The following is a 25,552-nucleotide window of genomic DNA, read 5'->3' as shown; positions in this document are numbered from 1 at the left end:
TGTACACACCTGATTACAGTAATATAAGGACACACATTTCAAACACTATGAGCTGTTTAGACAAACGTGATTCACTGTGAATGTTTTAAATTGTATTGTCTTTCCTGACTTTGTATCACATGACCTGTCAGCTGACCTCAGGAGTTCTTTATATATGGAGGCGTGTGTCCTCACTCGGTGAGGGCCCCAAACCTCACATGTGCTGATACATTAAATGTGAATTAGACCACCTTCTGTTTGTTTTTCTCTAAAGGTCAAAGGTCAGCTGCCCCTGAGGGGTCACTTACTGTGTATGCTCCATATGTCTGTATTTCCCTGAGGAAACATTCAAGACGAACGACCGAACATTAAAAACCATCAAAAACATAAACACACACATATACACATACAGACACAATCAATGTGTCTGTATGTGTGTGTGTGTGTGTGTGTGTATGTGTTTGTATGTGTGTGCGTGTGTGTGTGTGTGTGTGTGTGTGTATGTGTGTGTGTGTTTGTATGTGTGTGTGTATGTGTGTGTGTATGTGTGTGTGTAATGGCTCTCCAGTTTATATTTAATCAATAACAGCAGCTGCAGGTGTCCTCCTGCGTCTCTTCTCTTCTTGTTTTTGTCTCAGCTGGACGCTCTGCTTTCATCCGTCACTGTTTGAAGACACTCTGTGAATTATGTTTTTATTAAAGCTGTTTAAATGTGAGGTGGGGGGGGGGCTTTAAGTAGGTCAGAATAAAAAAATATTTTTGTTATGAAAAATATTTTATGTAACAAAGCTTCTTTAAATCCGTCAGTTTAAACTTTAAAAATGTTCATTCATCCTGTGTTTACGAGCAGGATTCACTTTACACCTGAGCTGTTACCTGAGCTGTTACCCTGTAGAACACTTGAGCTGTTACCCTGTAGAACACCTGAGCTGTTACCTGAGCTGTTACTCTGTAGAACACCTGAGCTGTTACCCTGTAGAACACCTGAGCTGTTACCCTGTAGAACACCTGAGCTGTTACCTGAGCTGTTACCTGAGCTGTTACTCTGTAGAACACCTGAGCTGTTACCCTGTAGAATACCTGAGCTGTTACCCTGTAGAACACCTGAGCTTTTACCTGAGCTGTTACTCTGTAGAACACCTGAGCGGTTACCCTGTAAAACACCTGAGCTGTTACCTGAGCTGTTAACCTGTAGAACACCTGAGCTGTTACCTGAGCTGTTACCCTGTAGAACACCTGAGCTGTTACCTGAGCTGTTACCCTGTTGAACACCTGAGCTGTTACTCTGTAGAACACCTGAACTGTTACCCTGTAGAACACCTGAGATGTTACCCTGTAGAACACCTGAGCTGTTACCTGAGCTGTTACTCTGTAGAACACCTGAGCTGTTACTCTGTAGAACACCTGAACTGTTACCCTGTAGAACATCAGAACTGTTACCCTGTAGAACACCTGAGCTGTTACCTGAGCTTCTACCCTGTAGAACACCTGAGCTGTTACCCTGTAGAACACCTGAGCTGTTACCTGAACTGTTACCTGAACTGTTACCTGAGCTGTTACCCTGTAGAACACCTGAACTGTTACCTGAGCTGTTACCCTGTAAAACACCTGAGCTGTTACCTGAACTGTTACCTGAACTGTTACCTGAGCTGTTACCCTGTAGAACACCTGAACTGTTACCTGAGCTGTTACCCTGTAAAACACCTGAGCTGTTACCTGAGCCCCTGTAGAACACCTGAGCTGTTACCCTGTAGAACACCTGAGCTGTTACCTGAACTGTTACCTGAGCTGTTACCTGAGCTGTTACCCTGTAGAACACCTGAGCTGTTACCTGAGCTGTTATATGAGCTGTTACCTAAACTGTTACCTGAGCTGTTACCCTGTAGAACACCTGAGCTGTTACCCTGTAGAACACCTGAGCTGTTACCCGAGCTGTTACCTGAGCTGTTACCCTGTAGAACACATGAGCTGTTACCCTGTAGAACACCTGAGCTGTTAACTGAGCTGTTACCTGAGCTGTTACCTGAACTGTTACCTGAGCTGTTACCCTGTAGAACACCTGAGCTGTTAACTGAGCTGTTACCTGAGCTGTTACCCTGTAGAACACCTGAGCTGTTACCTGAGCTGTTACCTGAGCTGTTACCCTGTAGAACACCTGAGCTGTTACCTGAACTGTTACCTGAGCTGTTACCTGAACTGTTACTCTGTAGAACACCTGAACTGTTACCTGAGCTGTTACCCTGTAGAACACCTGATGTTAGCTCCTTTCTGTTAGCTCCTCCCTGTTAGCTCCTCCCTGTTAGCTCCTTTCTGTTAGCTCCTCCCTGTTAGCTCCTTTCTGTTAGCTCCTTCCTGTTAGCTCTTGTCTGTTAGCTCTTGTCTGTTAGCTCCTGTCTGTTAGCTCTTGTCTGTTAGCTCTTGTCTGTTAGCTCCTATCTGTTAGCTCTTGTCTGTTAGCTCCTTCCTGTTAGCTCCTGTCTGTTAGCTCCTATCTGTTAGCTCTTGTCTGTTAGCTCTTGTCTGTTAGCTCCTGTCTGTTAGCTCCTGTCTGTTAGCGCCTATCTGTTAGCTCCTTCCTGTTAGCTCCTGTCTGTTAGCTCCTGTCTGTTAGCTCCTTCCTGTTAGCTCCTTCCTGTTAGCTCCTTGTAGACATCTTGGAATAAAAAACCTCACAGAGACACATTGCTCTCTTACAGCATGCTTTATTACAGATTCAGATTTCACCACATTTTTAAAGTTTCTTTTTAAGGACTGTTTGTTCTTTAATGTTGATTTAATTCTCAATAATCAGACATGACATTAGCTAGAAGAAAAAAATAAAAGCTTCTGACTCCATTAAAAGCTGCAAGAGTCCAGAATGATTCACAAACATTTTTCAAGTTAAACACAAATCAAACAAAACAGGCATGAAGAATCAATACAATAAATTCAGTCGGTGACAGACGTGAAGAGGAATGTGTTTGATTAACATTTCCACAGAAACATGCTGCAAGGACAACTGACCGACTCATGCTCCTCCTCAGACTGAACATACACACACATGAACACACACACATACACACACATTAACACACACAAATGAACACACAGTGTTTGTGAAGATCCTTAGAGACATTTCAGCAAGTACGAGTTACAGTTCGCTCCTCGGCCGCAGTCACACAACTTCCCGATACGAGGCCCGAACTTCATCGCACAACGATCGCCCATCCCACACTGAAAGAGAGAGACACACACACATCCAAACACACACACACACACGGACACATACAAACACACACACGTGCACACACACACACACACACACACACACACACACACACACACACACAGACAGACAGACAGACACACACACACACACACACACACACAGGACTTAGAGAGAATCTGAACATTTCTCATTATAATCACATTAAAAGCCTCTAAATGAGGCATGGTGGTTACTTATTGACTTTCTGTTACATTAACTCAAACATGAGAATAATAACTGATTATATTAATTAAAAATGTTCATTGGCTCCTTCATGATGGATTCGTCTCATTAGACCTCAGTAATAATCCTGATCACTCTTTAATTAAAACCCCTGAGTCTGTGTTTTCTTATCTTTTAATGAGCTGCAGCATTAGCAGATTTCATTAAACAACAGGAATACATCTCTGTTTTATCACAGGACTCACAAGCTGCTGCTACTGCGGTCCACTCCATGAACAGCAAACAGTAATATGTAATCAAATGCTGCTGCTGCTGTGGTGGTGGTGGTGGTGGTGTGGGGGGGGGGGGGGGGGGGGGGGGCTGAGAAGGACATCACACCCAAGCTCATGTCGGAAAAGGACGCCACCAGGAGTACCTTTGTTTTGTTAGCTAACACCTGACGATAACGACTGCCTGATAGATAGTGAAGGAAATGATCATAACATGTCCGCAGATAGAACAAGATACCATCGCAGTGCTTGATTTGATTACACTCAAAGAGGATGTTGAGTTGAGATGTACAGCTTTAACTTTACTGTTGATGCACGTAGCAACCATGTTGGATTTGAGCTCAGGCTATTGAAGATTCTCTGAGTTTCCAAATCAATCAATCAATCATTATTTGTATATTACCAATTCATAACAAGTGTTAACTCGAGAAGCTTTCCAAAAGAGCATATGGGATTATATGCCACCTCCACCACCTGCTGTAGGTCCACCCTGTCCTCTAACACCCCCACCACCCGCTGTAGGTCCCTCCTGTCCTCTAACACCCCCACCACCCGCTGTAGGTCCCTCCTGTCCTCTGCCACCCCCACCACCTGCTGTATGTCCCTGTAGAGGGGTTGTGCAGACGGAGCACTGAGGGACTGCTACTTTCAAAATCATGCTAGTTTTCGAAAATTACCAACCCTGCCTTTAGGAAAAAATAAAAGCCTAACAATTTTTATTTTCTATGAGAAATAATGGAATTTCAATCATGCAATTGATCACAATATATATAAATACTCTTCTGGGTTATTATGAATAAATTTAAGGTTCATCAGAGTACATGAAAGTAGATTATTTTACCAGTGGGATGCTTCCTCTCTTCTCGGTGGAGGAAACTCGAGAGTGAATCCTGGACAGCAGAGCCTCCACAGCATCAACCTGATCAATACACAGACCAATTCAAGTCCACCTTAAATCACTAACAGCAGATCTAAATCAGTCCACATTAAATCACTAACAGCGGACCTAAATCAGTCCACCTTCAATCACTAACAGTGGATCTAAATCAGTCCACCTTAAATCACTAACAGTGGATATAAATCAGTCCACCTGAAATCACTAACAGTGGATCTAAATCAGTCCACCTGAAATCACTAACAGGGGCTCTAAATCAGTCCACCTTAAATCACTCACAGGGGCTCTAAATCAGTCCACCTTAAATCACTCACAGTGGCTCTAAATCAGTTCACCTGAAATTACTCATGGCGGATCTAAATCAGTCCACCTTAAATCACTAACAGTGGCTCTAAATCAGTCCACCTTCAATCACTAACAGTGGATCTAAATCAGTCCACCTTCAATCACTAACAGTGGATCTAAATCAGTCCACCTGAAATCACTAACAGTGGATCTAAATCAGTCCACCTTAAATCACTAACAGGGGCTCTAAATCAGTCCACCTTAAATCACTCACAGTGGATCTAAATCAGTCCACCTGAAATCACTAACAGGGGCTCTAAATCAGTCCACCTTAAATCACTCACAGGGGCTCAAAATCAGTCCACCTTAAATCACTAACAGTGGCTCTAAATCAGTCCACCTGAAATTACTCATGGCGGCTCTAAATCAGTCCACCTTAAATCACTAACAGTGGATCTAAATCAGTCCACCTGAAATCACTAACAGGGGCTTTAAATCAGTCCACCTTAAATCACTCACAGTGGCTCTAAATCAGTCCACCTGAAATTACTCACGGCAGAACTAAATCAGTCCACCTTAAATCACTAACAGTGGATCTAAATCAGTCCACCTTAAATCACTAACAGTGGATCTAAATCAGTCCACCTTAAATCACTAAGAGGGGCTCTAAATCAGTCCACCTTAAATCACTAACCATCACAATGGTTAATCACTAATCCATAGGTACTCACCAGGTCTCTGTCTGGAGCAGCATCAGGGTCCTCTGAGGATACTTCAGGAGACGCCTCACATCCACAGAGGACAGAGAGGAGGAGGAGCAAGAGCAGGGAGTGGAGTATCCCGGAGATCTCCATGAGGCTGAGGAGGAAGAGGAGAGGAGGAAGAGGAAGAGGAGGAAGAAGAAGAGGGTAGAGGAGGAAGAGGAGGAAGAGGAGGAAGAGGAGGAAGAAGAGGAGGAGGAGGAGGAGAAGGAGGAAGTGGAGGAGGAAGAGGAGAGGAGGAAGAGGAGAGGAGGAGAGGAGGAAGAGGAGGGGAGGAGAGGAGGAGAGGAGGAGGAGGAAGAGGAGGAGGAGGAGGAAGAGGAGGAGAAAGAGGAGGAAGAGAGGAGGAGGAGGAGGAAGAGGAAGAGGAAGAAGAGGACGAAGAGGAGGAGGAAGAGGAGATGGAGGAAGAGGAGAAGGAGGAAGTGGAGGAGGAGGAAGAGGAAGAGGAGGAGGAGGAAGAGGAGGAAGAGTGATATGAGATGATGTCTTTAATCCAAATTAAAATAAAAAAATTATCGTCTGAAAAATCAGATTTCACAACTTTCATATTAGATAAAATGTAAAATAATCAGATAATAACATCGTTTAAAACTGTACCTGAGATGAATGAGACCTGGAGGCTTTTATCTGTCACAGCAGGAGTCTGAAGAAGAGGAGAAGAAAGAGAGCAGGAGGTGTACAATAAGAGCTGGAGTTCCCAGCAGGAGGACACGGTCAGGTCTGGAGGATTAGGAGGTCTTGGTGGGTCCAGAGAGAGTCTCTCTCAGACACAAAGCCCTGGCTTATAAAGACTCATGAAGCCCGGCCCACATCACAGAGGGGGCGGAGTCAGATAAACACCAGCAGTCAGTCAGTGTTCTGAAATATTGATTTCTTAAGAATAAACAGATGAACGAGCTGTGATCGTATCTCCTCGACACCACAGAGGGAATAGAAAACTCTGAAGACACAGACAGTGAAGTCCTGCAGTACCTCTGCACACCACACGATGAAGCTGTAAACACAAGCTGCAGGAAACCTCCTGAACTTTATCAGTCTGAGCGTCATGTGATCACACAAACAGCTGAATGTTTCTCGCTTCAGCCTCCTATTTATTCTGCAGAACGTCAGAGTGATCTGATGCGAGAATGCAGCAGGATATAATCAGGAGAATTCACCTGGAGCCAGTGGGAGGGGGTGGTGTCCTTTATTCCCTGTGATCGCTGCACCACCATAGACTGTCTGCACGCCACCTCTACCATCTCTGTGCTCTAATGAACCTGCTGCTGCATGTTTCCTGTTCTCCAGTATGTTCTTCTCCACTCTTTAGTTCACATTGAGATTCTCTTCAACTACACGTTGCATTGATACAAAGACACATATTCTTATTATAGAGTCATATAGAGGCTTAGTACGACACGTCTTACCCCAGGAGACCCCCCCCCCTCCTTCTGTGAGGTGGAGGTGTGCACAGCCATCAGGAGGATTTCAGAGACAGACTTTAATGATCTGTCAGTAACTTTGATTTGATTTAAATGTTTTAAATAATAAAATATGTTATTTGAATGATGATTAAAAAGTGTCAGATTTGTTACTTTGATCATTAAATTCACAACATTACCCAGTGTTTGGCTCCTACCTCTGTTGCCATAGTAACATATATAGTTTTAAATGGACTAGAATGATATTAAAAACTCTAACTTTGTGTATCAGCCTTCAAAACTTGATTAACCTTAAAGAAGAAGAATTTTCACTCCATTATTAAACATTTCCCTCTCCTTCACCCCGTGATGGCCCCCTGGCCGCAGCTTGGTGCACCGCAGTGTGCGCAGCAGGGGGCGCTGCGGTGCAGAGTTTGCGTGCTTGTGGCTGCGCAGCGTCGTTTCCTGAATATTTGGGGCTGAGACAGAGAACACACCCAGAGACAGAAAAGTTGGAGTGTGCAGAGAGCAGCGCGCCTGGACTCTCACGGATTCTTCCTCGGACTCTTCTCAGATTCTTCCCGGTGAACGTGTGTTTGGTCGCCGTCACTGCTCGCTCGGTGTTCGGTGTCACGATTCAGCAGCGGAGCGAAAAGTTTGAGTCTTCAGGATGTCAGCTTCAGAGGAGACGGACGGGCTCCGGCCCAGATACGGCTGTAAGTCTCTCTCTCTCTTTCTCTCTGCTCACCTGGACGCCCCGTGCGGGCGGGGGCTCATTGAACAGGGGCACGGTGATCCGGATTAGACTGATGTGGTCTTTTTGAAAGTGAATCTCAGAGGTGTGATGTTTGTAACGAGGCTGCGCGCGGATTCAGGCTCCCCATCACTTCCGCGTTTTATTAGAGAACATCTCAGAGGAGGGGGGGATTACACAACTTTCTCACCCAACAGTCACACACACACACACACACACACACACACACACACACACACACACACACACACACACACAGGATTGTTGTTACACACACACATACAGACGCACACACACTTGTTACGCACAAGCACACAAACAGACGCACACACACACTTGTTGTTACACACACACGCACACACACAAACGCACACACACTTGTTACGCACACGCACACGCACACACACTTGTTACACACGCACACACACTTGTTGTTACACACACGCACACACGCACACGGTTGTTGTTACACACGCACACACAGACGCACGCACACACAGACGCACACACACTTGTTGTTACACACACACACACACACACACACACACACTTGTTGTTACACAAACGCACACACACAGACGCACACACACTTGTTGTTACACACATATACACACACACACACCTACCTGTTGTTACACACACATACACACACATCCACACACACACACTCTGTTGTTACCTGAGGTATAAGGTGTGTACACTGAACAAACTGAACTTTCTGTGTGTCTGTGATTTAAAAAGAGGGTCCTCCATGTTTACAGACACGCCTCTTTCCCGGTAACAGAGCAGGAGCTCTCTGATTGGCTCATTAATGAACTCATGACATCATTTTAATCATGTTCATGTTTTAATGTCTTAATGTGTGAGCTACAGACTGTTTCTGTTATCTTTTCTATGTTTGATTCAGGGTGATCAGGATTTACCTGTTCACCCCCCCTCCCTTTATTAACATTTCTTAATAGGCGGGTCCTCTCTGTGATACCCCCCCTCCCCCCCACACACATCCCTGCTGCATCGTGTTTGTTCAGTATGAATGATCCATTATCAACTAGCCCACATCACACACTGACCTCGTGTGTGTGTGTGTGTGTGTGTGTGTGTGTGTGTGTGTGTGTGTGTGTGTGTGTGTGTGTGTGTGTGTGTGTGTGTGTGTGTGTGTGTGTGTGTGTGTGTGTGTGTGTGTGTGTGTGTGTGTGTGTGTGTGTGTGTGTGTGTGTGTGAGAGAGAGATTTGAACTTGGGCCGCCCGCTTGGAGGACTTCAGCCTCCATACATGGGGTGCTACATACTAATTTAAAGAATAACAACAACAACTTTATAAACATCTTCTCTAGCAGCACGCTGTGTTAGCGAGCAGCAGCGACTACATCAGCTGATTCTGTTTCCTGTTTGCTGTTTAGTGTCCTAACTGCCCGCAAGTGATAACAGCAACGCTCTTCACTTTGAACACCTTCAAAATAAAAGCACCAGACTTATGTTTGTCCACCTTCAAAATAAAAGCACCAGGATGGAAACTAAAATTCACAGAGCAGAGAATGTTTAACGGATGCAGTGTGGACAGATCGCGAGTCATTGTACGACCGCGCCAGATATCCAGTCCTTGCGTGCTGGTAGGACATGGTGTTTGTTTTTTTGTGTGATATTTGTATGACCTCTTCTGTTGTATTTTTTCAATAGCGGTGCTGGACGGCGTGGAGCGTCTCACTGCGGAGGAGATGGACGAGCAGCGGCAGCAGAACATGGCGTATGAATACCTGTGTCACCTGGAGGAGGCCAAAAGGTGAGAGAATCTCTGAGTGCAAACAGGAAGAAGACAGTATTCTGAAGCCAGATATATACTTCTGTGTCAGCATGTGTGTGACGCTACAAACAGACGCTACAAACTGACGACGCTACAAACAGACAACGCTACAAACAGACAACGCTACAAACAGACAACGCTACAAACAGACGCTACAAACAGACGCTACAAACAGTCGCTCCAAACAGACAACACTACAAACAGACAACGCTACAAACAGACACTACAAACAGACGACGCTACAAACAGACAACGCTACAAACAGACAACGCTACAAACAGATGCTACAAACAGACAACACTACAAACAGACAACGCTACAAACAGACGCTACAAACAGACAACACTACAAACAGACAACGCTACAAACAGACGACGCTACAAACAGACGACGCTACAAACAGACAACACTAGTGTGTGTGTGTGTGTGTGTGTGTGTGTGTGTGTGTGTGTGTGTGTGTGTGTGTGTGTGTGTGTGTGTGTGTGTGTGTGTGTGTGAAACAGGAAGCAATGTGTCAGACAGGATGTGAGTCATGTTTTCTTTTTGTTTCTCCCATGGTTGCCATAGAAACAGAGGTTGTTATAGTGCCGTGTTCTCGCATGAGTATTCCTCGGATTCAAAAGTTCAGTGTGTGTGTCTCCTATACCACATACTAACGTACTGCATACGTAATACTCTCCCTCTCTCTTTCTGTCTCTCTCTCTCTCTCTCTCTCTCTCTCCCTCCCTCCCAGAATGCAGTCTGACATGTTCTTGGATATTTTGTTTTATTGATTCACTCACATTCCCTCGTTATCACACACACACACGACATGGTGTGTTGCCGTGTTGCGTTCACTGACCTGCACAACGTTAATGGTTGTGTTTAGGGCGTAGCTGAAAGTTTGTAATTCTTCAGGTGACACAGATTCTTGAGATGAGTGAAAGTGAGCGAGGAGGGTTTGATTAGTTGACGTGTTAGGAGAGAAGAAAGTCTTTAAATGTTCTGTCACCTGTCTGTGTGAGGAACAGGTGAGTGTGAGTCTGTGTGAGGAACAGGTGAGTGTGAGTCTGTGTGAGGAACAGGTGAGTGTCAGCTCGCTAACGTTTATCTAAAGGTGAATTATTTCTTTATTCAAATCGTCATTTGCATACAGAGCGTCAGAGAGTCAAACAGAGTCCGTCTGTCAGGCTGTTTCACATCTGCACTCCGGATTATATGTAGATAATTACGGAGGGGGGTGAGAATACCCCTGTCGGGGGGGGGGGGGGGGGGGAAGATTTCCTGAGGTAAGAGGTGACGTAAATAAGCAACGCGGAAGTAGCGGCCATAGCAACAGAGTCCGCTACACGACGTTATAATGACAATATTTGCCTTTATATGAATGCTATGTGGAATCCAATGGAATGACAACATCCACAAAAGTGAGGAGAACAACATACTGACGAACAGAAAACATAATGCAGACGTTTAATTAAGTGCACGGAGATCGTAGTGGTTGCGTGCAGTCACTATATAAACGTCATTCTCTTTCTATTGGCTGAAATTGAAATCTCTGGAGTATATGCTGCCGCGTTCAGACATCAGCTCACTCGGATTTTCTGCTGAAAAAATACTCGGGGTCTGTCAGGAGAAACTCCGGGTAATGTCCGTGTGAAAAATGTGTCTGTTTGCGTTTACACAAGTCCCTCCAGGTAGACTAATCTCCAGAGTTTTTCAGGAGATTTCTGTATATGTGAAAAGGGTTTCTGAGGCTTATTGTCACTGTAAAAACACAAACTGATCTTTCTTTAATTATCTCTTTAAATACTGTGATTGGTGTGTTTTACAGTGTAACCCCTCAAACTGTTTGATTTTTACAGTTTGGATCACAGTGTGTTTTACAGTGTAACCCCTCACACTGTTTGATATATACAGTTTGGATCACAGTGTGTTTTACAGTGTAACCCCTCACACTGTTTGATATTTACAGTTTGGATCACAGGGTGTTTTACAGTGTCACCCCTCACACTGTTTGATATTTACAGTTTGTATCACAGGGTGTTTTACAGTGGAAACCTCTCACACTGTTTGATATTTACAGTTTGGATCACAGGGTGTTTTACAGTGTAAACCCCTCACACTGTTTGATATTTACAGTTTGTATCACAGGGTGTTTTACAGTGTAAACCCCTAACACTGTTTGATATTTACAGTTTGTATCACAGGGTGTTTTACACACTGTTTAATATTTACAGTTTGGATCACAGTGTGTTTTACAGTGTAACCCCTCACACTGTTTGATATTTACAGTTTGGATCACAGTGTGTTTTACAGTGTAAACCTCTCACACTGTTTGATATTTACAGTTTGGATCACAGGGTGTTTTACAGTGTAACCCCTCACACTGTTTGATATTTACAGTTTGGATCACAGTGTGTTTTACAGTGTAACCCCTCACACTGTTTGATATTTACAGTTTGGATCACAGTGTGTTTTACAGTGTAACCCCTCACACTGTTTGATATTTACAGTTTGTATCACAGGGTGTTTTACACACTGTTTAATATTTACAGTTTGGATCACAGTGTGTTTTACAGTGTAACCCCTCACACTGTTTGATATTTACAGTTTGGATCACAGTGTGTTTTACAGTGTAACCCCTCACACTGTTTGATATTTACAGTTTGTATCACAGGGTGTTTTACAGTGTAAACCTCTCACTGTTTGATATTTACAGTTTGGATCACAGGGTGTTTTACAGTGTAAACCCCTCACACTGTCTGATATTTACAGTTTGGATCACAGTGTGTTTTACAGTGTAACCCCTCACACTGTTTGATATTTACAGTTTGGATCACAGGGTGTTTTACAGTGTAACCCCTCACACTGTTTGGATCACAGTGTGTTTTACAGTGTAAACCTCTCACTGTTTGATATTTACTGTTTGGATCACAGGGTGTTTTACAGTGTAAACCCCTCACACTGTTTGATATTTACAGTTTGTATCACAGGGTGTTTTACAGTGTAAACCCCTAACACTGTTTGATATTTACAGTTTGTATCACAGGGTGTTTTACAGTGTAAACCCCTAACACTGTTTAATATTTACAGCTTGGATCACAGTGTGTTTTACAGTACAGACACAAACACACACAGTTTCATTTTTTTAAGTTTAAAAACCTTTAAAGTGGGAATAAAGACTCTGTGCTTCTTCGTCCGTCTCAGTTTGAGCTTGAGGAGGAATGTTAGCCTATAAACAGACTGTCGCACATCAGGCATGCTGGGAACTCCAGGTTACCACGGTAACAGGAGGTCTTTGTTGGCATGGCGCTGCAGGCAGGTTGTATTTAGAATTTCAGGAGTAACGCTAACTGTCTTTGTTCTTTAGGTGGATGGAGGCGTGTCTGGACGAGGAGCTGCCGCCCACAACAGAGCTGGAGGAGGGGCTTAGAAACGGCGTTTATTTGGCCAAGTTAGGAAACTTCTTCGCTCCGAGAACCGTCTCGCTAAAGAAAATCTACGACCGCGAACAGACAAGATACAAGGTGAGAAAAACATGCAGAGTATAATGTTTATATTAAATCTTTCAAAGACTTCCTGTTGAGTCGCCCCCCTGCTGGCCAAGAGGAAAGTTTGAAGAATCTTTGTGTCTCTCTTCAGGCCACAGGTCTTCATTTCAGACACACTGATAACGTGATCCAGTGGCTCAACGCCATGTCAGAGAAAGGACTTCCTAAGGTGAGGCTGACACACACACACACACACACACACACACACACACACACACACACACTAACACATACAGTCACTTACATGCTGTTCTGTTTGTTCCTGTTTCAGATTTTTTACCCTGAAACGACCGACATTTACGACAGAAAAAACATGCCGCGCTGCATCTACTGCATACATGCGCTCAGGTACTGTGTGTGTGTGTGTGTGTGTGTGTGTGTGTGTGTGTGTGTGTGTCTTCAGCTGGTTGAAAACCAAAAATAGGTCAGGTAATATTTCTACAGGTGGAGTCCACAGACTCTGTCCTTCTCCTTCATCGCTCATTCTTCTCCTTCATCGCTCATTCTTCTCTAGTTTGTGTTCTGCTTATGTCCTCGTCACTACTGGCAGCACAAGTTGCTGTTGCAGTTGGCTTAAACAGCTCTCCAAGCTCCTCCAGGAGGACACAAGAAGGTTTACTGTGTCTCCCAGCACAGTCTCAGGAGCATGGAGAAGATACCAGGAGATTCCAGGAGCATGAAGGAGATACCAGGAGCATGGAGGAGATTCCAGGAGCATGGAGGAGATACCAGGAACATAGAGGAGATACCAGGAGCATAGAGGAGATTCCAGGAGCATGGAGGAGATACCAGGAGCATGGAGGAGCTTCCAGGAGCATGGAGGAGATTCCAGGAGCATGGAGGAGATTCCAGGAGCATAGAGGAGATTCCAGGAGCATGGAGGAGATGCATGGAGGAGATTCCAGGAGCATGGCTCTTGCCCTACCCAGACGACAGGCTAATCTGTGCACTGACCAGAGACCAGGTGATCTGGGATACGTATTTTATGCTCACTCACGCTCCACCTTCTTTGAGTGGCTTTAAAATCTGTTGCCAGGTGCAATGCATATCTAACCACTTCGGAAGGGCAGAGAACACTCCTGAAGAGGGCCGCAGGCTGCTTCTTGTGGCCCAGGGACGGGCTTGTAAGTCCTGCACAGGCTTTGCTACAGCTCACCAATGCGCCTTCTTCACCATGGGAGATCTCGCACAAGCCCCGTCCAGACAACTCTTGTATTCTAACAGCTGCAAGATTTTATACTGCTGGTGTCAAAACAGAAAAAAGAAATCTGCAACCGGTATACTGTCCGATTTGCTCTATATTGACATTCCTGCAGGACTTGTAAGCCCGGGGACGGTCTTTGCCTACCCTGAAGGTCTTTGAACAAATATACCTGTTCCTAAGAGGTGCTCAAGGTTGCACCCTCCAGTACGTCCCACTGCGACAACATGTCCTGTGCAGACTCTGGAGGCTTACATTAATGCCCCCACAGCAATAAGGCAGTCAAAGCGTCTATTTGTCTGCTTTGCTGGTTCCTGGGTCACTGGGTTATTGACACCATCGCCAAGGCATATGAGGCAGGGTGTAGTGCCACTCCTCTCCCTAACCTTGAGGTATTTGCTGACTTAGTTGTTCCTGATGACTCGTGACTGTTGGTATGAGTCGTCCAGTGCACCACCTCTGCCTGTCATCCGGATTTCCTTCACAATCGTTGTCCTGACTGCCCTCAGTTATCCTGAATCCTGACTGTTGTTATCCGGACTGCTCTTAGTTATCCTGACTGTTGTTATCCTGAATGTTGTTAGTTATCCTGTCTGCTCTTAGTTATCCTAACTGTTGTTAGTTATCCTGACTGTTGTTATCCTGAATGTTGTTAATGATCCTGACTGTTGTTAGTTATCCTGACCCATTCATTAAGATCTATAGTGGTTTAAGTGTTCCCCTCATGTTTTTGAGCAGATTATGGATAATTATAGGTGTATTGATTACTGAAGGTGTAGTGACCAATTTTAACAAACCCAATATTGTTTAGAAAAGTCACTTGAGGGATGAATGTGGAAGCTTTCGGATGCGTGCTTAGCTCGAAGAAATTAACACAGTCCATTGATGATTTGATTTGGATATTTCAATCCATTTATTTTTAAACACTTCTTTTCAAATAAAGGAAAATATGATGAACCACTAAGTCTATAAATAAAACAAACAAATCCGTGTTGAATGCGTTTAACTCCGACAGGCTGACACAATAAAAAAACTGTTTGCCTCCATTCAATCACCTGTCCCACCTCACCTGAAGCCTTGCTTTAACCACAGCATCCGCCCAGGCTACACATAGTGCCCAGTAGAGGGCCAACACACACAACCACAAGGAAAATAGCATCACACAAAACAAACACCTCATTTGGCTCCAACAGAAGGTGTATTGATCATTTCTAATGTATTGATTATTGCAGGTGTATTGGTTATTACAGGTGTGTTGATTATTTCAGGTATATTGATGAGGCATTGATCATGTGTTGTTTTCCAGTCTGTACCTGTTCAAACTGGGTCTGGCTCCACAGATTCAGGATCTGTATGGAAAGGTAGATTTCACAGGTGAGTCTGTTTCTTCTTCAAGTCTTTGACAGTCACTCATCACCAGAAATCACCTGAAATTCTGTTTGATCATCACCATACTGCATGGTTACCATGACGATTAAATGTTTATCTTTAAAAGAGGAACACTGTCCCCTTCCTCCCCCCCCCAATGTCTCTCCCTATCTCCTTCAGAGGAGGAGATCAACAACATGAAGAGTGAGTTGGAGAAATATGGGATCCAGATGCCGGCCTTCAGTAAGATTGGAGGGATTCTGGCCAATGAGCTGTCAGTGGATGAAGCTGCATGTGAGTAGGGGGTCATGTATTAGGGGGGGTCATGTATAAGGCGGGCGGGGGGGTCATGTAAAGCCCCGTTTCCACCGAGCGGTCTGGTATGGATCAGTACAGTTTGGTTCAGTAAAGCCTGATCCTGTTTGCGTTTCCACAGCCAACCGTAGTTACCGTACTCTCTTTTTGGTAGGCGGCGTGTTAACTGGATGCCGATAACCGAGTCAGCTACGTAATAGCGTGACATCATAGCAGCGCGACACAGTATACCCTGCTAATAAATTAGACGAAGAAGAAGAACACGACACAGTAAACAAAGAGCAACAATGGAGGACATCCAGCTGTTTGTGGTCTTTCTCATCGGCTTGTGGTTCTTTGTTACAAAACAAAGCTTTGTTTCAGACGAGGCTGCGAGGAAAAATACAGCCGTCCTTTATTACCGCTGTCGCACAGGAAGTGACTATCCTTTTGACCAATCAACGGACTGCATTGTTCAGCTCCAGCTTTTAGGGTTGGATCGGTAGACTTGGCACCCCAACAGAAGGGTCGCAAAAAGTAGGACGGGACGGTAATTTGGGGACCTTTCCCGACTTTTGATAGTGGAAATGCCTCAAAATGCGTGCCGTACCGTGACCACCCGAACTGAATTGCTTGGTGGAAACGGGGCTTAAGTTGGGGGGGCTTAAATAGTAACTGATATATGCTCTGAAATTACATCTCCTCATCTGTTTCAGTGTCAATAAAGCTCAATCATTATTTATGTAATAATAAATACAGATGAATTTAATGTTTGAAGTACATTCGATTATAAAGGAAAGTGAAAAAACGATTGATGATGCTTAACATGGCAAAAAAAGTTAGCTTAGCATGGCTCATACAAAAGTGATCAACCTGAAAAACTCACCTGGATAACTCACCTGGTTAACTCAATGAAGTAAAGAGTCATTTTCATCATGACTTGTTCAGTTTGTGAAGATAACAACCTGAGGAGTCTGACCAGGGTCTGCTATCCAACTCTATGCTAAGCTAAGCTAACTGAGGCTAAAAGACACAGATATAAATCTTGAATCAACATATTTATTTAATCTCACTCAGCTATAAAATGAATTTCTTCTCCATCATCTTCTCGTCCATCATCAGTGCATGCTGCTGTGATTGCCATCAATGAAGCCATCGACCACGGCGTACCTGAGGGCACATTGGCTGCCATGCAGAACCCAAACGCCATGCTGATCCAGCTGGACCCAAGCTACGCCAATCACTACCACGAGACCCTGTACCACGCCAAAGGAGAGAAGGTCGCACGCTCACGGAAACGGGTATGACAGTGATGGTGATGGTGGTGGTGGTGGTGATGATGGTGATGATGATGGTGGTGGTGATGATGGTGGTGGTGATGATGGTGATGATGGTGGTGATGATGATGGTGATGATGGTGGTGATGATGATGATGATGGTTATTGTGATGATATGATGATGATGGTGATGATGATGATGATGGTGATGATGATGGTGATGATGATAATGATGATATGATGATGATGATGGTGATGATGATGATAATGATGGTTATTGTGATGATATGATGATGGTAGTGATGATGATGATGATGATGATGATAATGATGGTTATTGTGATGATATGATGATGATGATGTGATGGTGATGATGGTGATAATGATGGTGGTGTTGATTGTGATGGTGGTGATGATGATGATGATAATGATGGTTATTGTGATGATATGATGATGGTGGTGATGATGATGATGGTGATGATGATGATGATGATGATGATGATGGTGGTGATGATGATGGTGATGATGGTGATAATGATGGTTATGATGACTGTGATGATGATGATACTGATGATGATTGTGATGATGATGGTGATGATGGTGATGATGACTGTGCTGATGATGATGATGATGATGATGATGGTGGTTATGATTGTGATGATGATTGTGATGATGATGGTGATGATGATTGTGATGATGATGGTGATGATGATGGTGGTGTTGATGATGATAATGATGGTTATTGTGATGATATGATGATGGTGGTGATGATGATGATGGTGATGATGATGATGATGATGATGATGGTGGTGATGATGGTGATAATGATGGTTATGATGACTGTGATGATGATGATACTGATGATGATTGTGATGATGATGGTGATGATGGTGATGATGACTGTGCTGATGATGATGATGATGATGATGATGATGGTGGTTATGATTGTGATGATGATTGTGATGATGATGGTGATGATGATGGTAGTGTTGATTGTGATGGTGGTGATGATGATGATTATGATGTGATGATGGTGTTGATGACATCATTTTTTTTGTACCTGCTCTCACAGCAGATGGAGAACGCGGACGCAGAGAGAGACGTGTACGACGAGCTGCTGACTCAAGCTGAGATACAAGGAAACGTCAACACAGTCAACGGTACGACACAGACACACAAACATACACACACACACAATACACACAATGTTGTTGTCTCCATGGTAACACAGCTGTGCTCTCTCTCAGTGAGTGTGGCTCTAAGTTCAGCTGAACAGGCTTTGCTCAGCGGGGATGAAGATAAACTGTTTGAGGCTCTGAAGGCAATGGGAATCCAGAACCTGCAGAACCAGAACAAAAGCTGGTACCTGAAACAGCTGCAGGCCGACAGAGAGAACAAGGAGCAGGTGAGGAGGAGTGTGATGATGATGAAGAGTGTGCTGATGAAGAGCAGACAGAGTTTTCATGTGAAGAGGAGTGTGATGGTGATGATGATGATAATGCTGATGATGATGGTGATGGTGATGATGAGTGTGATGATGATGAGTCGTCTGCCTCCTCTTTAACCTCGTCTTCCCCAGCAGTTGTCTCCAGGAGAAGTGCTGACCAAAGAAGAGCTGCAGAGCGGTGTCAACGTGGCCAATCAGAATGCAGAGAGCTACACAAAGAGTAAGCACACACACACACAGACTGTCTTGTCGGAGTGTTTTCTCAATGTTCTGTACAGATGCTGTGAATGAACCGTGTGTGTGTGTGTGTGTGTGTGTGTGTGTGTGTGTGTGTGTGTGTGTGTGTGTGTGTGTGTGTGTGTGTGTGTGTGTGTGTGTGTGTGTGTGTGTGTGTGTGTGTGTGTGTGTGTGTGTGTGTGTGTGTGTGTGTGTGTGTGTGTGTGTGTGTGTGTGTGTGTGTGTGTGTGTGTGTGTGTGTGTGTGTGTGTGTGTGTGTGTGTGTGTGTGTAGTGTTGCGGGCGGTGGAGAGGATCAATGCAGCGGTTCGAGCAGGTGTAGCAGAGCAGACAGTGGAGGAGTTGATGAATCCTGACGCTCAGCTTCCTGAAGTTTTTCCGTCTGCTGCTGACCTTTATCAGAGAGAGTTACTGAGCCTGCAGCAGCAGAGCCCGGAGGTACACAGACACACACACACACACACACACACACACACACACACACACACACACACACACACACACACACACACACACAGCAGGTAATGGTGAACCTGTAGTATGTTGTTGAGTTTCTGGTATTTGGCAGTTTGATGAATTAGGACAATGTTTATGTGTCCTGCAGGGTGCGCTGTTACACCCCGAGCTGCTGGTTGCCGTGGAGATGCTGTCAGCAGTGGTGCTGATGAACGAGGCGATGGATGTGGGAGACAGAGCGGCGCTGTGGAAACAGCTGAGCAGCTCAGTGACCGGGTTGAGTAACGTGGAGGACGAATACGCACAGAGGTGATGACACACACACACACACACACACACACACACATCAACGCACACACATACACACACACACACACACTAGTGACAGTGACTAAATCAAGTCATTGATTTCTGAGATTTCAAAGGTGTATTTTTATTCCCTGAGGCTATGCGTTGGTGTGTGTATGTGTGCGCGTTGGTGTGTGTGTGTGTGTGTGTGTTTTCAGATACATGGATGAGCTGATGCGTCTGAAGGCAGCAGCTAGAGAGCAGGGCTGTGACTTTCTCACCTGGAACGATATTCAGGCTTGTATAGACGGAGTGAACCTGAGTGTGCAGGAGGAGCATGAACGTAAGACACACACACACACACACACACACACACACACACACACACACATCAACGCACATGCAAACACACACACACACACAGACATGTTTTTAAATACTACTAAACAAACACACCTGAGACAATCACCTGAGGTGTGTGTTTGCAGGTATCGCTGCCATCGGCCTGATCAATGAGGCTCTGGATGAAGGAGACCCCATGAAGACGCTCGCCATGCTGCAGAACGCGTCAGCCAAACTCACTGATGTCGACCCAGCTGTGGCTCAGCACTACCACGACATCCTGCTGGAGGCCCGCCGCGAGAAAGCTCATGTATGTAACACCCAATGTACACATAAAGTACACACAATGTACACACAAAATACACACAATGTACACACAATATACACACAATGTACACACATTATACACACAATGTATACACAATATACACACACAATGTACACACAAAGCACACACAATGTATACACAATATACACACACAATGTACACACATTATACAAACAATGTACACACAATGTACACACAAAGTAGAAACATTGTATTCACAATTTACACACAATGCCATCCCGAAAGTTCCATTCGGATCTAGTAGTGATAAGTTCTCCAGGCTGGAACCTACTCTGTGGTTGAGTCCCACCTTCACCCCTGTTGTCTATTCTGCCGATGACGTGGTCACTTCGGCTTATTCCTAGCACGAGGCAACTTGATGCCTTCATACTAAGCTGATGTGTACAACTATGCATGGTGACATCTGACCGCACGCAGCCATGCAGATTGTGCATGAAGATGGACTTGAAAGATTGGTTCTCTTTCAAACCTGGAGCCTTTCGTCCCTGGAAATATGCAGATCTTAGGCGCCAGTAATAATCTCGTGCAAGACACTGAAAGCACTAAGAAGGGCAGATGCAGGGTCAGTGTAGGTGGAGTATTCCTGGCGCAAAGCATTGCAGAGCGCAGAGTACTGGTCTTTGATCTCAGGCTGAAGGGTAGTCTTGAAGTCATGGACACTCTTGGAAGTTGTCTTCCAGATCAGCCTGAGGTTTTCTCTTGTGGATGCATCAGGTAAATCACTGAGACACAGGTTAATCGTTCCGAGGTAGTCATTGATGCAGAGGTTTGAGTTATCTGGATCAAACCGCTCTACATCCTTTGCCATAGATTCAATGAGCCTTGTGCGCATTCTTTGATCTCTGGGTAAAAGGGAGCCAACCGAGTCATCTGAGGTTTTGATATTCCTCAGCTGTGAATCATGCGATGGGAACCTACAGGTAGCAGGAGGGGGCCTGGTGTTATCTCTGCCTCTGGGAGCTGAGGTGATGTGGTGATTCAAACCTGTGAAGGTGTGAAAAGGTGTCACAGCTGTCAGGGAACTGGGGCGTTTCCCCAAAGGGGAGGGGTGGGGCTCCACAGTCAAAGTCTGGGAAAACTAGACTTATTTCCTCAGTCCTTGGGTTATCCTGGCTGCTCTGTTCTTTACTGAGCTTTTTCAGCAGGGTTGTTTGATCTCTTAAGGGGCTTGGTCCAAGATCAGAGTCATATCCTGACGATATGTCTCGCTCCATGCTTACCTGTGCTCCCTGAATTAGTTCAAACATGTCCAACACTTTCTGCTTGGCAGTTTGTAAGTGCTTACTAGGAGATTAGTTTTCTTTCTGCAAGTATCAGACCTTTGGTGGGAGTGTCCCCATGAAAGCACAGACACTCCTAGCTGTAGTCTTCCAGATCCGCTTCAGTTTTTCATGTGAGGACGCATGAGGCAGGTCAAGGAGACAATGGTCGACTTCTCTAAGGTAGTCATTGATACTTGAATCTGAGCTATCTGGGTCAAAGCACTTCAGATCTTTGACCCGAGGTTCTATCTGGCTGGTTCGCAGACCATGACTTGAAGGCTGGTGAGGGTTGTCCGAGTCGTCTGAAGACTCGTAAACCCTGTGGTTGTCATGGTAGTATGGGTGACTTAACCGTGGCGGGGTTAGTGCCCGGCTCAGACATGGTGGTCTATTGCGGAACAGGTAATGCTTGGTGTTTGCTGTAGCCTGAGACTCCTCCCTGCTTCTAGGGAGCGAAAAGTCCCTCCCCCTGAGGGGTGGGGGTCCTCCCTGCTCGAAGCATATGAAGTGACTAGTGGGGCATTTCCACGTGCTGGGGCTTCATGGTCTGGAGAGGTGGGACGGTATTTATCCCGAACACCCAGACTATTTACAGGGTCGTTATAGGAGGAGCGCGCCCTTGGGCCGTGGTCGACTTGGCGGCCCTTTGTCCTTTCCTCCAGGTCTTGCAACATGTCTGTCTCCCTCCTCCAGGGACCTGGTTCAGTATCCCATCCTTCATCTGAGGCTTCCTCAGCTGACATGGGGGCTGCAGTACGTACCTGCCGATCCTGAATTCTGGGTACCGTGACACTTTGTTTCTTCTGTTCGGCCAACCTGCTGCTTCTATGCCTTGTTTTCTTCTCCTCCTGCAGGGCCTTGCATTTGTCCTGCAAGGTCTTAAATTTATCCTGCATTCTTTTGAAGTCGTCCCGCAGGATCTGTATTTCTTCTTGTACATGGGCTAACTGTGCCCGGTGTTTCTCATTCTGCAAACATGATTTGCGCTGATGAAGGAGGAGAAGTTGGCCTTGAACATCTGAAATTGTGCGCTGTGGTTTCCCAGTTGGATTAGTTATACACTCAAATAACTTCTTTATTTTTTCTTCGCATGTGCTGAGGGTGTAGGAGTTCAGACTGTTGATCTCTAAAGGGAAGTGGATAAGACCAGCAACTCCATCGTGAAGGGGTGGATTGTCTGATCCACAGTGAGCATTGGCCCATGGTTGATATATGTCTTCTGCATACATTCTGTCTTTGTTAGGGGTGGTCCTGGCTCGGTTGTTGACAAAATCAACTAGCTCCTCTAACTTCTTATCACTAATGCTAATTGAATAGCTATATAGGTTGGCACTCTCCTCTGAGGAGAGGCGTGACAGACCAGTAACCGTTTCTTGCAGTGCTGCGTGGTCTGATCCAAAAGGAGTCTCAGCTCCCGGCTCACAAAGGGTCTAGGTACATATTTAGGGCTCGGGCACCGACTTAAGAGCGAGGAACCTATTGAAACTGAAGGAATTATTATTATTTTTATCATCTGATTATTAGGTCCCCTCCAATGAGAAGAGAGGGGTTCAGGTCCCCCCTTTTCTTCACGCGTAGGTGTGAAGTATTGCAGGGGATTTTGGGAGTAGGAGTCCTTTAAGTCTCTTTGTGATCCCAGTGAATAACTCAAATGAGGCTTCTCAAAGAGATGCAGGCCCAAGTCCATTATTTGCCTGTCTTAAGCCTGGATGGTCCAACACACTCAATATACACACAATATAATCACAATGTACACACAATATACAGATGTTTTCTTGTTGTTTTTTCACTCACTGATCCAAATATGGATACAAAGTGAGGTCAAAGAGCTCAAAGGAACGTTAACAAAGGTCAATGTGTGATGTCATAAGGTGGATATTTCTTTGGACTCGTCAGCTGAGCTGTCTGAGAGTTTGTTAAAGTGAAATGAGACATTCAAAGATGCAGCAGTGTCCTTCTTTTACATCACTGAGACTACAGGGAGACACTGAGGACCACTATCTACGGAGAGCCTGAAGGGACAAACATGAGATGAATTAATGAACTAATTTCAGACAGTAATAAATCAGACAGATAACTAGTTAATGCTAATAATGACCGACCTTGAACACATCATGAGGAAACTTAGAACACTTTATAAAAACATCAGAGGAGAGAAAAACTGTTTTCTGCAGATTTCACAGACGCAGGAAATAAGTCGTCTCGGTCGTCTGCTTCCTTAAAAGGGCAGAAAACCGACCACAACACACACACACACACACACACACACACACACACACACACACACACACACACACACACATACATACACACACTCTCCTTGTTTAGGGCGATGAGGTAATGACAGGAAGTAGTTACAGCAGCTGAATGTGGAGACACACCTACAGGTCTGAGTTGACCTGTTGATCACTATTTCTTTTGAACTTTACTTTCTCCACCTCATTTCTTCTTCTCCTTCTTTCTGAACTTTTCTGAAGAATGACTCTTTCTTCTTCTGCAGCTCACAGGCCTTTCAGAGGTGTCCTGCAGGAAGTGTTTCTGTGCATGTAAAGCTGTGATAGGCTGCCTGATCTTTCATATCTAAAGTGTGACACCATGTTTAACCTGGTCCTGATTGGACAGGCTGTAAGCTGCAGTGAGGTCTGAGTCTGTTTCAGGTGATCTGAGGTCGTCATGGGAACAAAACAGTGTGCTATCTGATCCTGTGGTTCAGTTTGTGAATGACTTCTGTGTGTCGCTTCATAACTGCAGAATTACAACAGACAGGTCAGAGACAGATGGGCAGTCAGAGACAGACGAGCAGACAGACGAGCAGTCAGAGACAGACGAACAGTAAGAGACAAACGGGCAGTCAGAGACAGACGGGCAGTCAGAAACAGACTAACAGTAAGAGACAGACAGGCAGTCAGAAACAGACGAACAGTAAGAGACAGATGGGGAGTCAGAAACAGACGAACAGTAAGAGACAGATGGGGAGTCAGAAACAGACAGGCAGTCAGAAACAGACAGGCAGTCAGAGACAGACGGGCAGTTAGAGACAGACGGGCAGACAGAGACAGACTGGCAGTCAGAGACAGACGGGCAGACAGAGACAGACGGGCAGACAGAGACAGACGGGCAGTCAGAAACAGACAGGCAGTCAGAGACAGACGAGCAGTCAGAAACAGACGGGCAGTCAGACAGACGAGCAGTCAGAGACAGACGGGCAGTCAGAGACAGACGAGCAGTCAGAGACAGACGAGCAGTCAGAGACAGACAGGCAGTCAGAGACAGACAGGTAGTCAGAAACAGACGAACAGTCAGAGACAGACGGGCAGTCAGACGAGCAGTCAGAGACAGATGGGCAGTCAGAGACAGACAGGCAGTCAGAGACAGACGGGCAGTCAGAGACAGACAGGCTGTCAGAGACAGACGAGCAGACAGAAACAGACAGACAGGCAGTCAGAGACAGACGGGCAGACAGAGACAGACGAGCAGACAGAAACAGACAGATAGGCAGTCAGAGACAGACGGGCAGTTAGAGACAGACAGGCAGTTAGAGACAGACGAGCAGTCAGAAAGAGACGAGCAGCTAGCCCTCACCTTGCAGGCCTGCGTAAACATCAGAGTCTGCACACACTCCACTGACACACTGAACACTATGAACAGACGGTGCTCTCGTCGTCGCCCCCCCCCCCCCCCCCTTCAGCTGTCTGATTTAAAAAGGGCCAAAAAAGACAAGAAAGATTTTAAAAAGTGAGTTTGTTGAAAAGAGTTGGGATGGATAATTTCTGATTAATAACCAAATCAGGAAATGTGAACGCTGATTGGCCTTCCTGACACAGAGTCACACTGTGAGCAGCGTCACAGACAGAAACAGGATGTCATTACGGGGTTCCTGGTTTTTGTTTTCCACACAGACTGTTTCTCCCGCTGATCTGGGACTTC

The 25,552-nt window shown here is 45.2% G+C and overlaps 2 protein-coding genes across 4 annotated transcripts in view; one reads left to right on the top strand and one right to left on the bottom strand.

The window, feature by feature from the left end:
- Positions 1 to 2,665: 2,665 nt before the first annotated feature.
- cartl (cocaine- and amphetamine-regulated transcript-like) lies at positions 2,666 to 7,484 on the bottom strand. Its single transcript, XM_020641466.3, has 4 exons — positions 6,220 to 7,484; positions 5,590 to 5,716; positions 4,520 to 4,597; positions 2,666 to 3,192 (listed from the first exon to the last, which is right to left on the bottom strand). The coding sequence occupies exons 2-4, from the start codon at positions 5,710 to 5,712 to the stop codon at positions 3,085 to 3,087; spliced, it is 309 nt and encodes a 102-aa protein (XP_020497122.1). The 5' UTR covers positions 5,713 to 5,716; positions 6,220 to 7,484; the 3' UTR covers positions 2,666 to 3,084.
- A 63-nt stretch (positions 7,485 to 7,547) lies between these two features.
- The window catches only part of iqgap1 (IQ motif containing GTPase activating protein 1), a 38,742-nt gene continuing 20,737 nt past the window's right edge, over positions 7,548 to 25,552 (top strand). The window contains exons 1-15 of one of the 3 annotated variants that reach the window (XM_020641412.3): positions 7,548 to 7,738; positions 9,453 to 9,555; positions 12,926 to 13,082; positions 13,198 to 13,275; positions 13,378 to 13,454; positions 15,614 to 15,681; positions 15,856 to 15,969; positions 17,092 to 17,270; positions 18,321 to 18,405; positions 18,493 to 18,650; positions 18,825 to 18,912; positions 19,203 to 19,366; positions 19,533 to 19,693; positions 19,891 to 20,015; positions 20,161 to 20,324. In XM_020641412.3, coding sequence (XP_020497068.1) covers positions 7,693 to 7,738; positions 9,453 to 9,555; positions 12,926 to 13,082; positions 13,198 to 13,275; positions 13,378 to 13,454; positions 15,614 to 15,681; positions 15,856 to 15,969; positions 17,092 to 17,270; positions 18,321 to 18,405; positions 18,493 to 18,650; positions 18,825 to 18,912; positions 19,203 to 19,366; positions 19,533 to 19,693; positions 19,891 to 20,015; positions 20,161 to 20,324 — 1,767 coding nt within the window. In that variant the 5' untranslated portion in view covers positions 7,548 to 7,692. Of the gene's footprint in view, positions 7,739 to 9,452; positions 9,556 to 12,925; positions 13,083 to 13,197; positions 13,276 to 13,377; positions 13,455 to 15,613; positions 15,682 to 15,855; positions 15,970 to 17,091; positions 17,271 to 18,317; positions 18,406 to 18,492; positions 18,651 to 18,824; positions 18,913 to 19,202; positions 19,367 to 19,532; positions 19,694 to 19,890; positions 20,016 to 20,160; positions 20,325 to 25,552 lie in introns of all 3 variants that reach the window. The other 2 variants (XM_020641411.3, XM_020641410.3) reach the window with 2 other exon arrangements.

This window comes from Labrus bergylta, chromosome 3 (assembly GCF_963930695.1).
Source record: "Labrus bergylta chromosome 3, fLabBer1.1, whole genome shotgun sequence".
NCBI lineage: Eukaryota > Metazoa > Chordata > Actinopteri > Labriformes > Labridae > Labrus > Labrus bergylta.
Note: the sequence above shows the minus strand (reverse complement) of the source record. Positions and strands in the feature narration are given on the sequence as shown.

Excerpts from the sequence above, each read along its gene's own strand:
- cartl (XM_020641466.3), bottom strand. The coding sequence starts at position 5,712 with ATGGAGATCTCCGGGATACTCCACTCCCTGCTCTTGCTCCTCCTCCTC. Across the intron at positions 4,598-5,589 it reads CTGCTCCAGACAGAGACCTG|GTTGATGCTGTGGAGGCTCT; the intron begins GTGAGTACCTAT and ends TGTATTGATCAG. Across the intron at positions 3,193-4,519 it reads AGAGAGGAAGCATCCCACTG|TGTGGGATGGGCGATCGTTG; the intron begins GTAAAATAATCT and ends TCTCTCTTTCAG.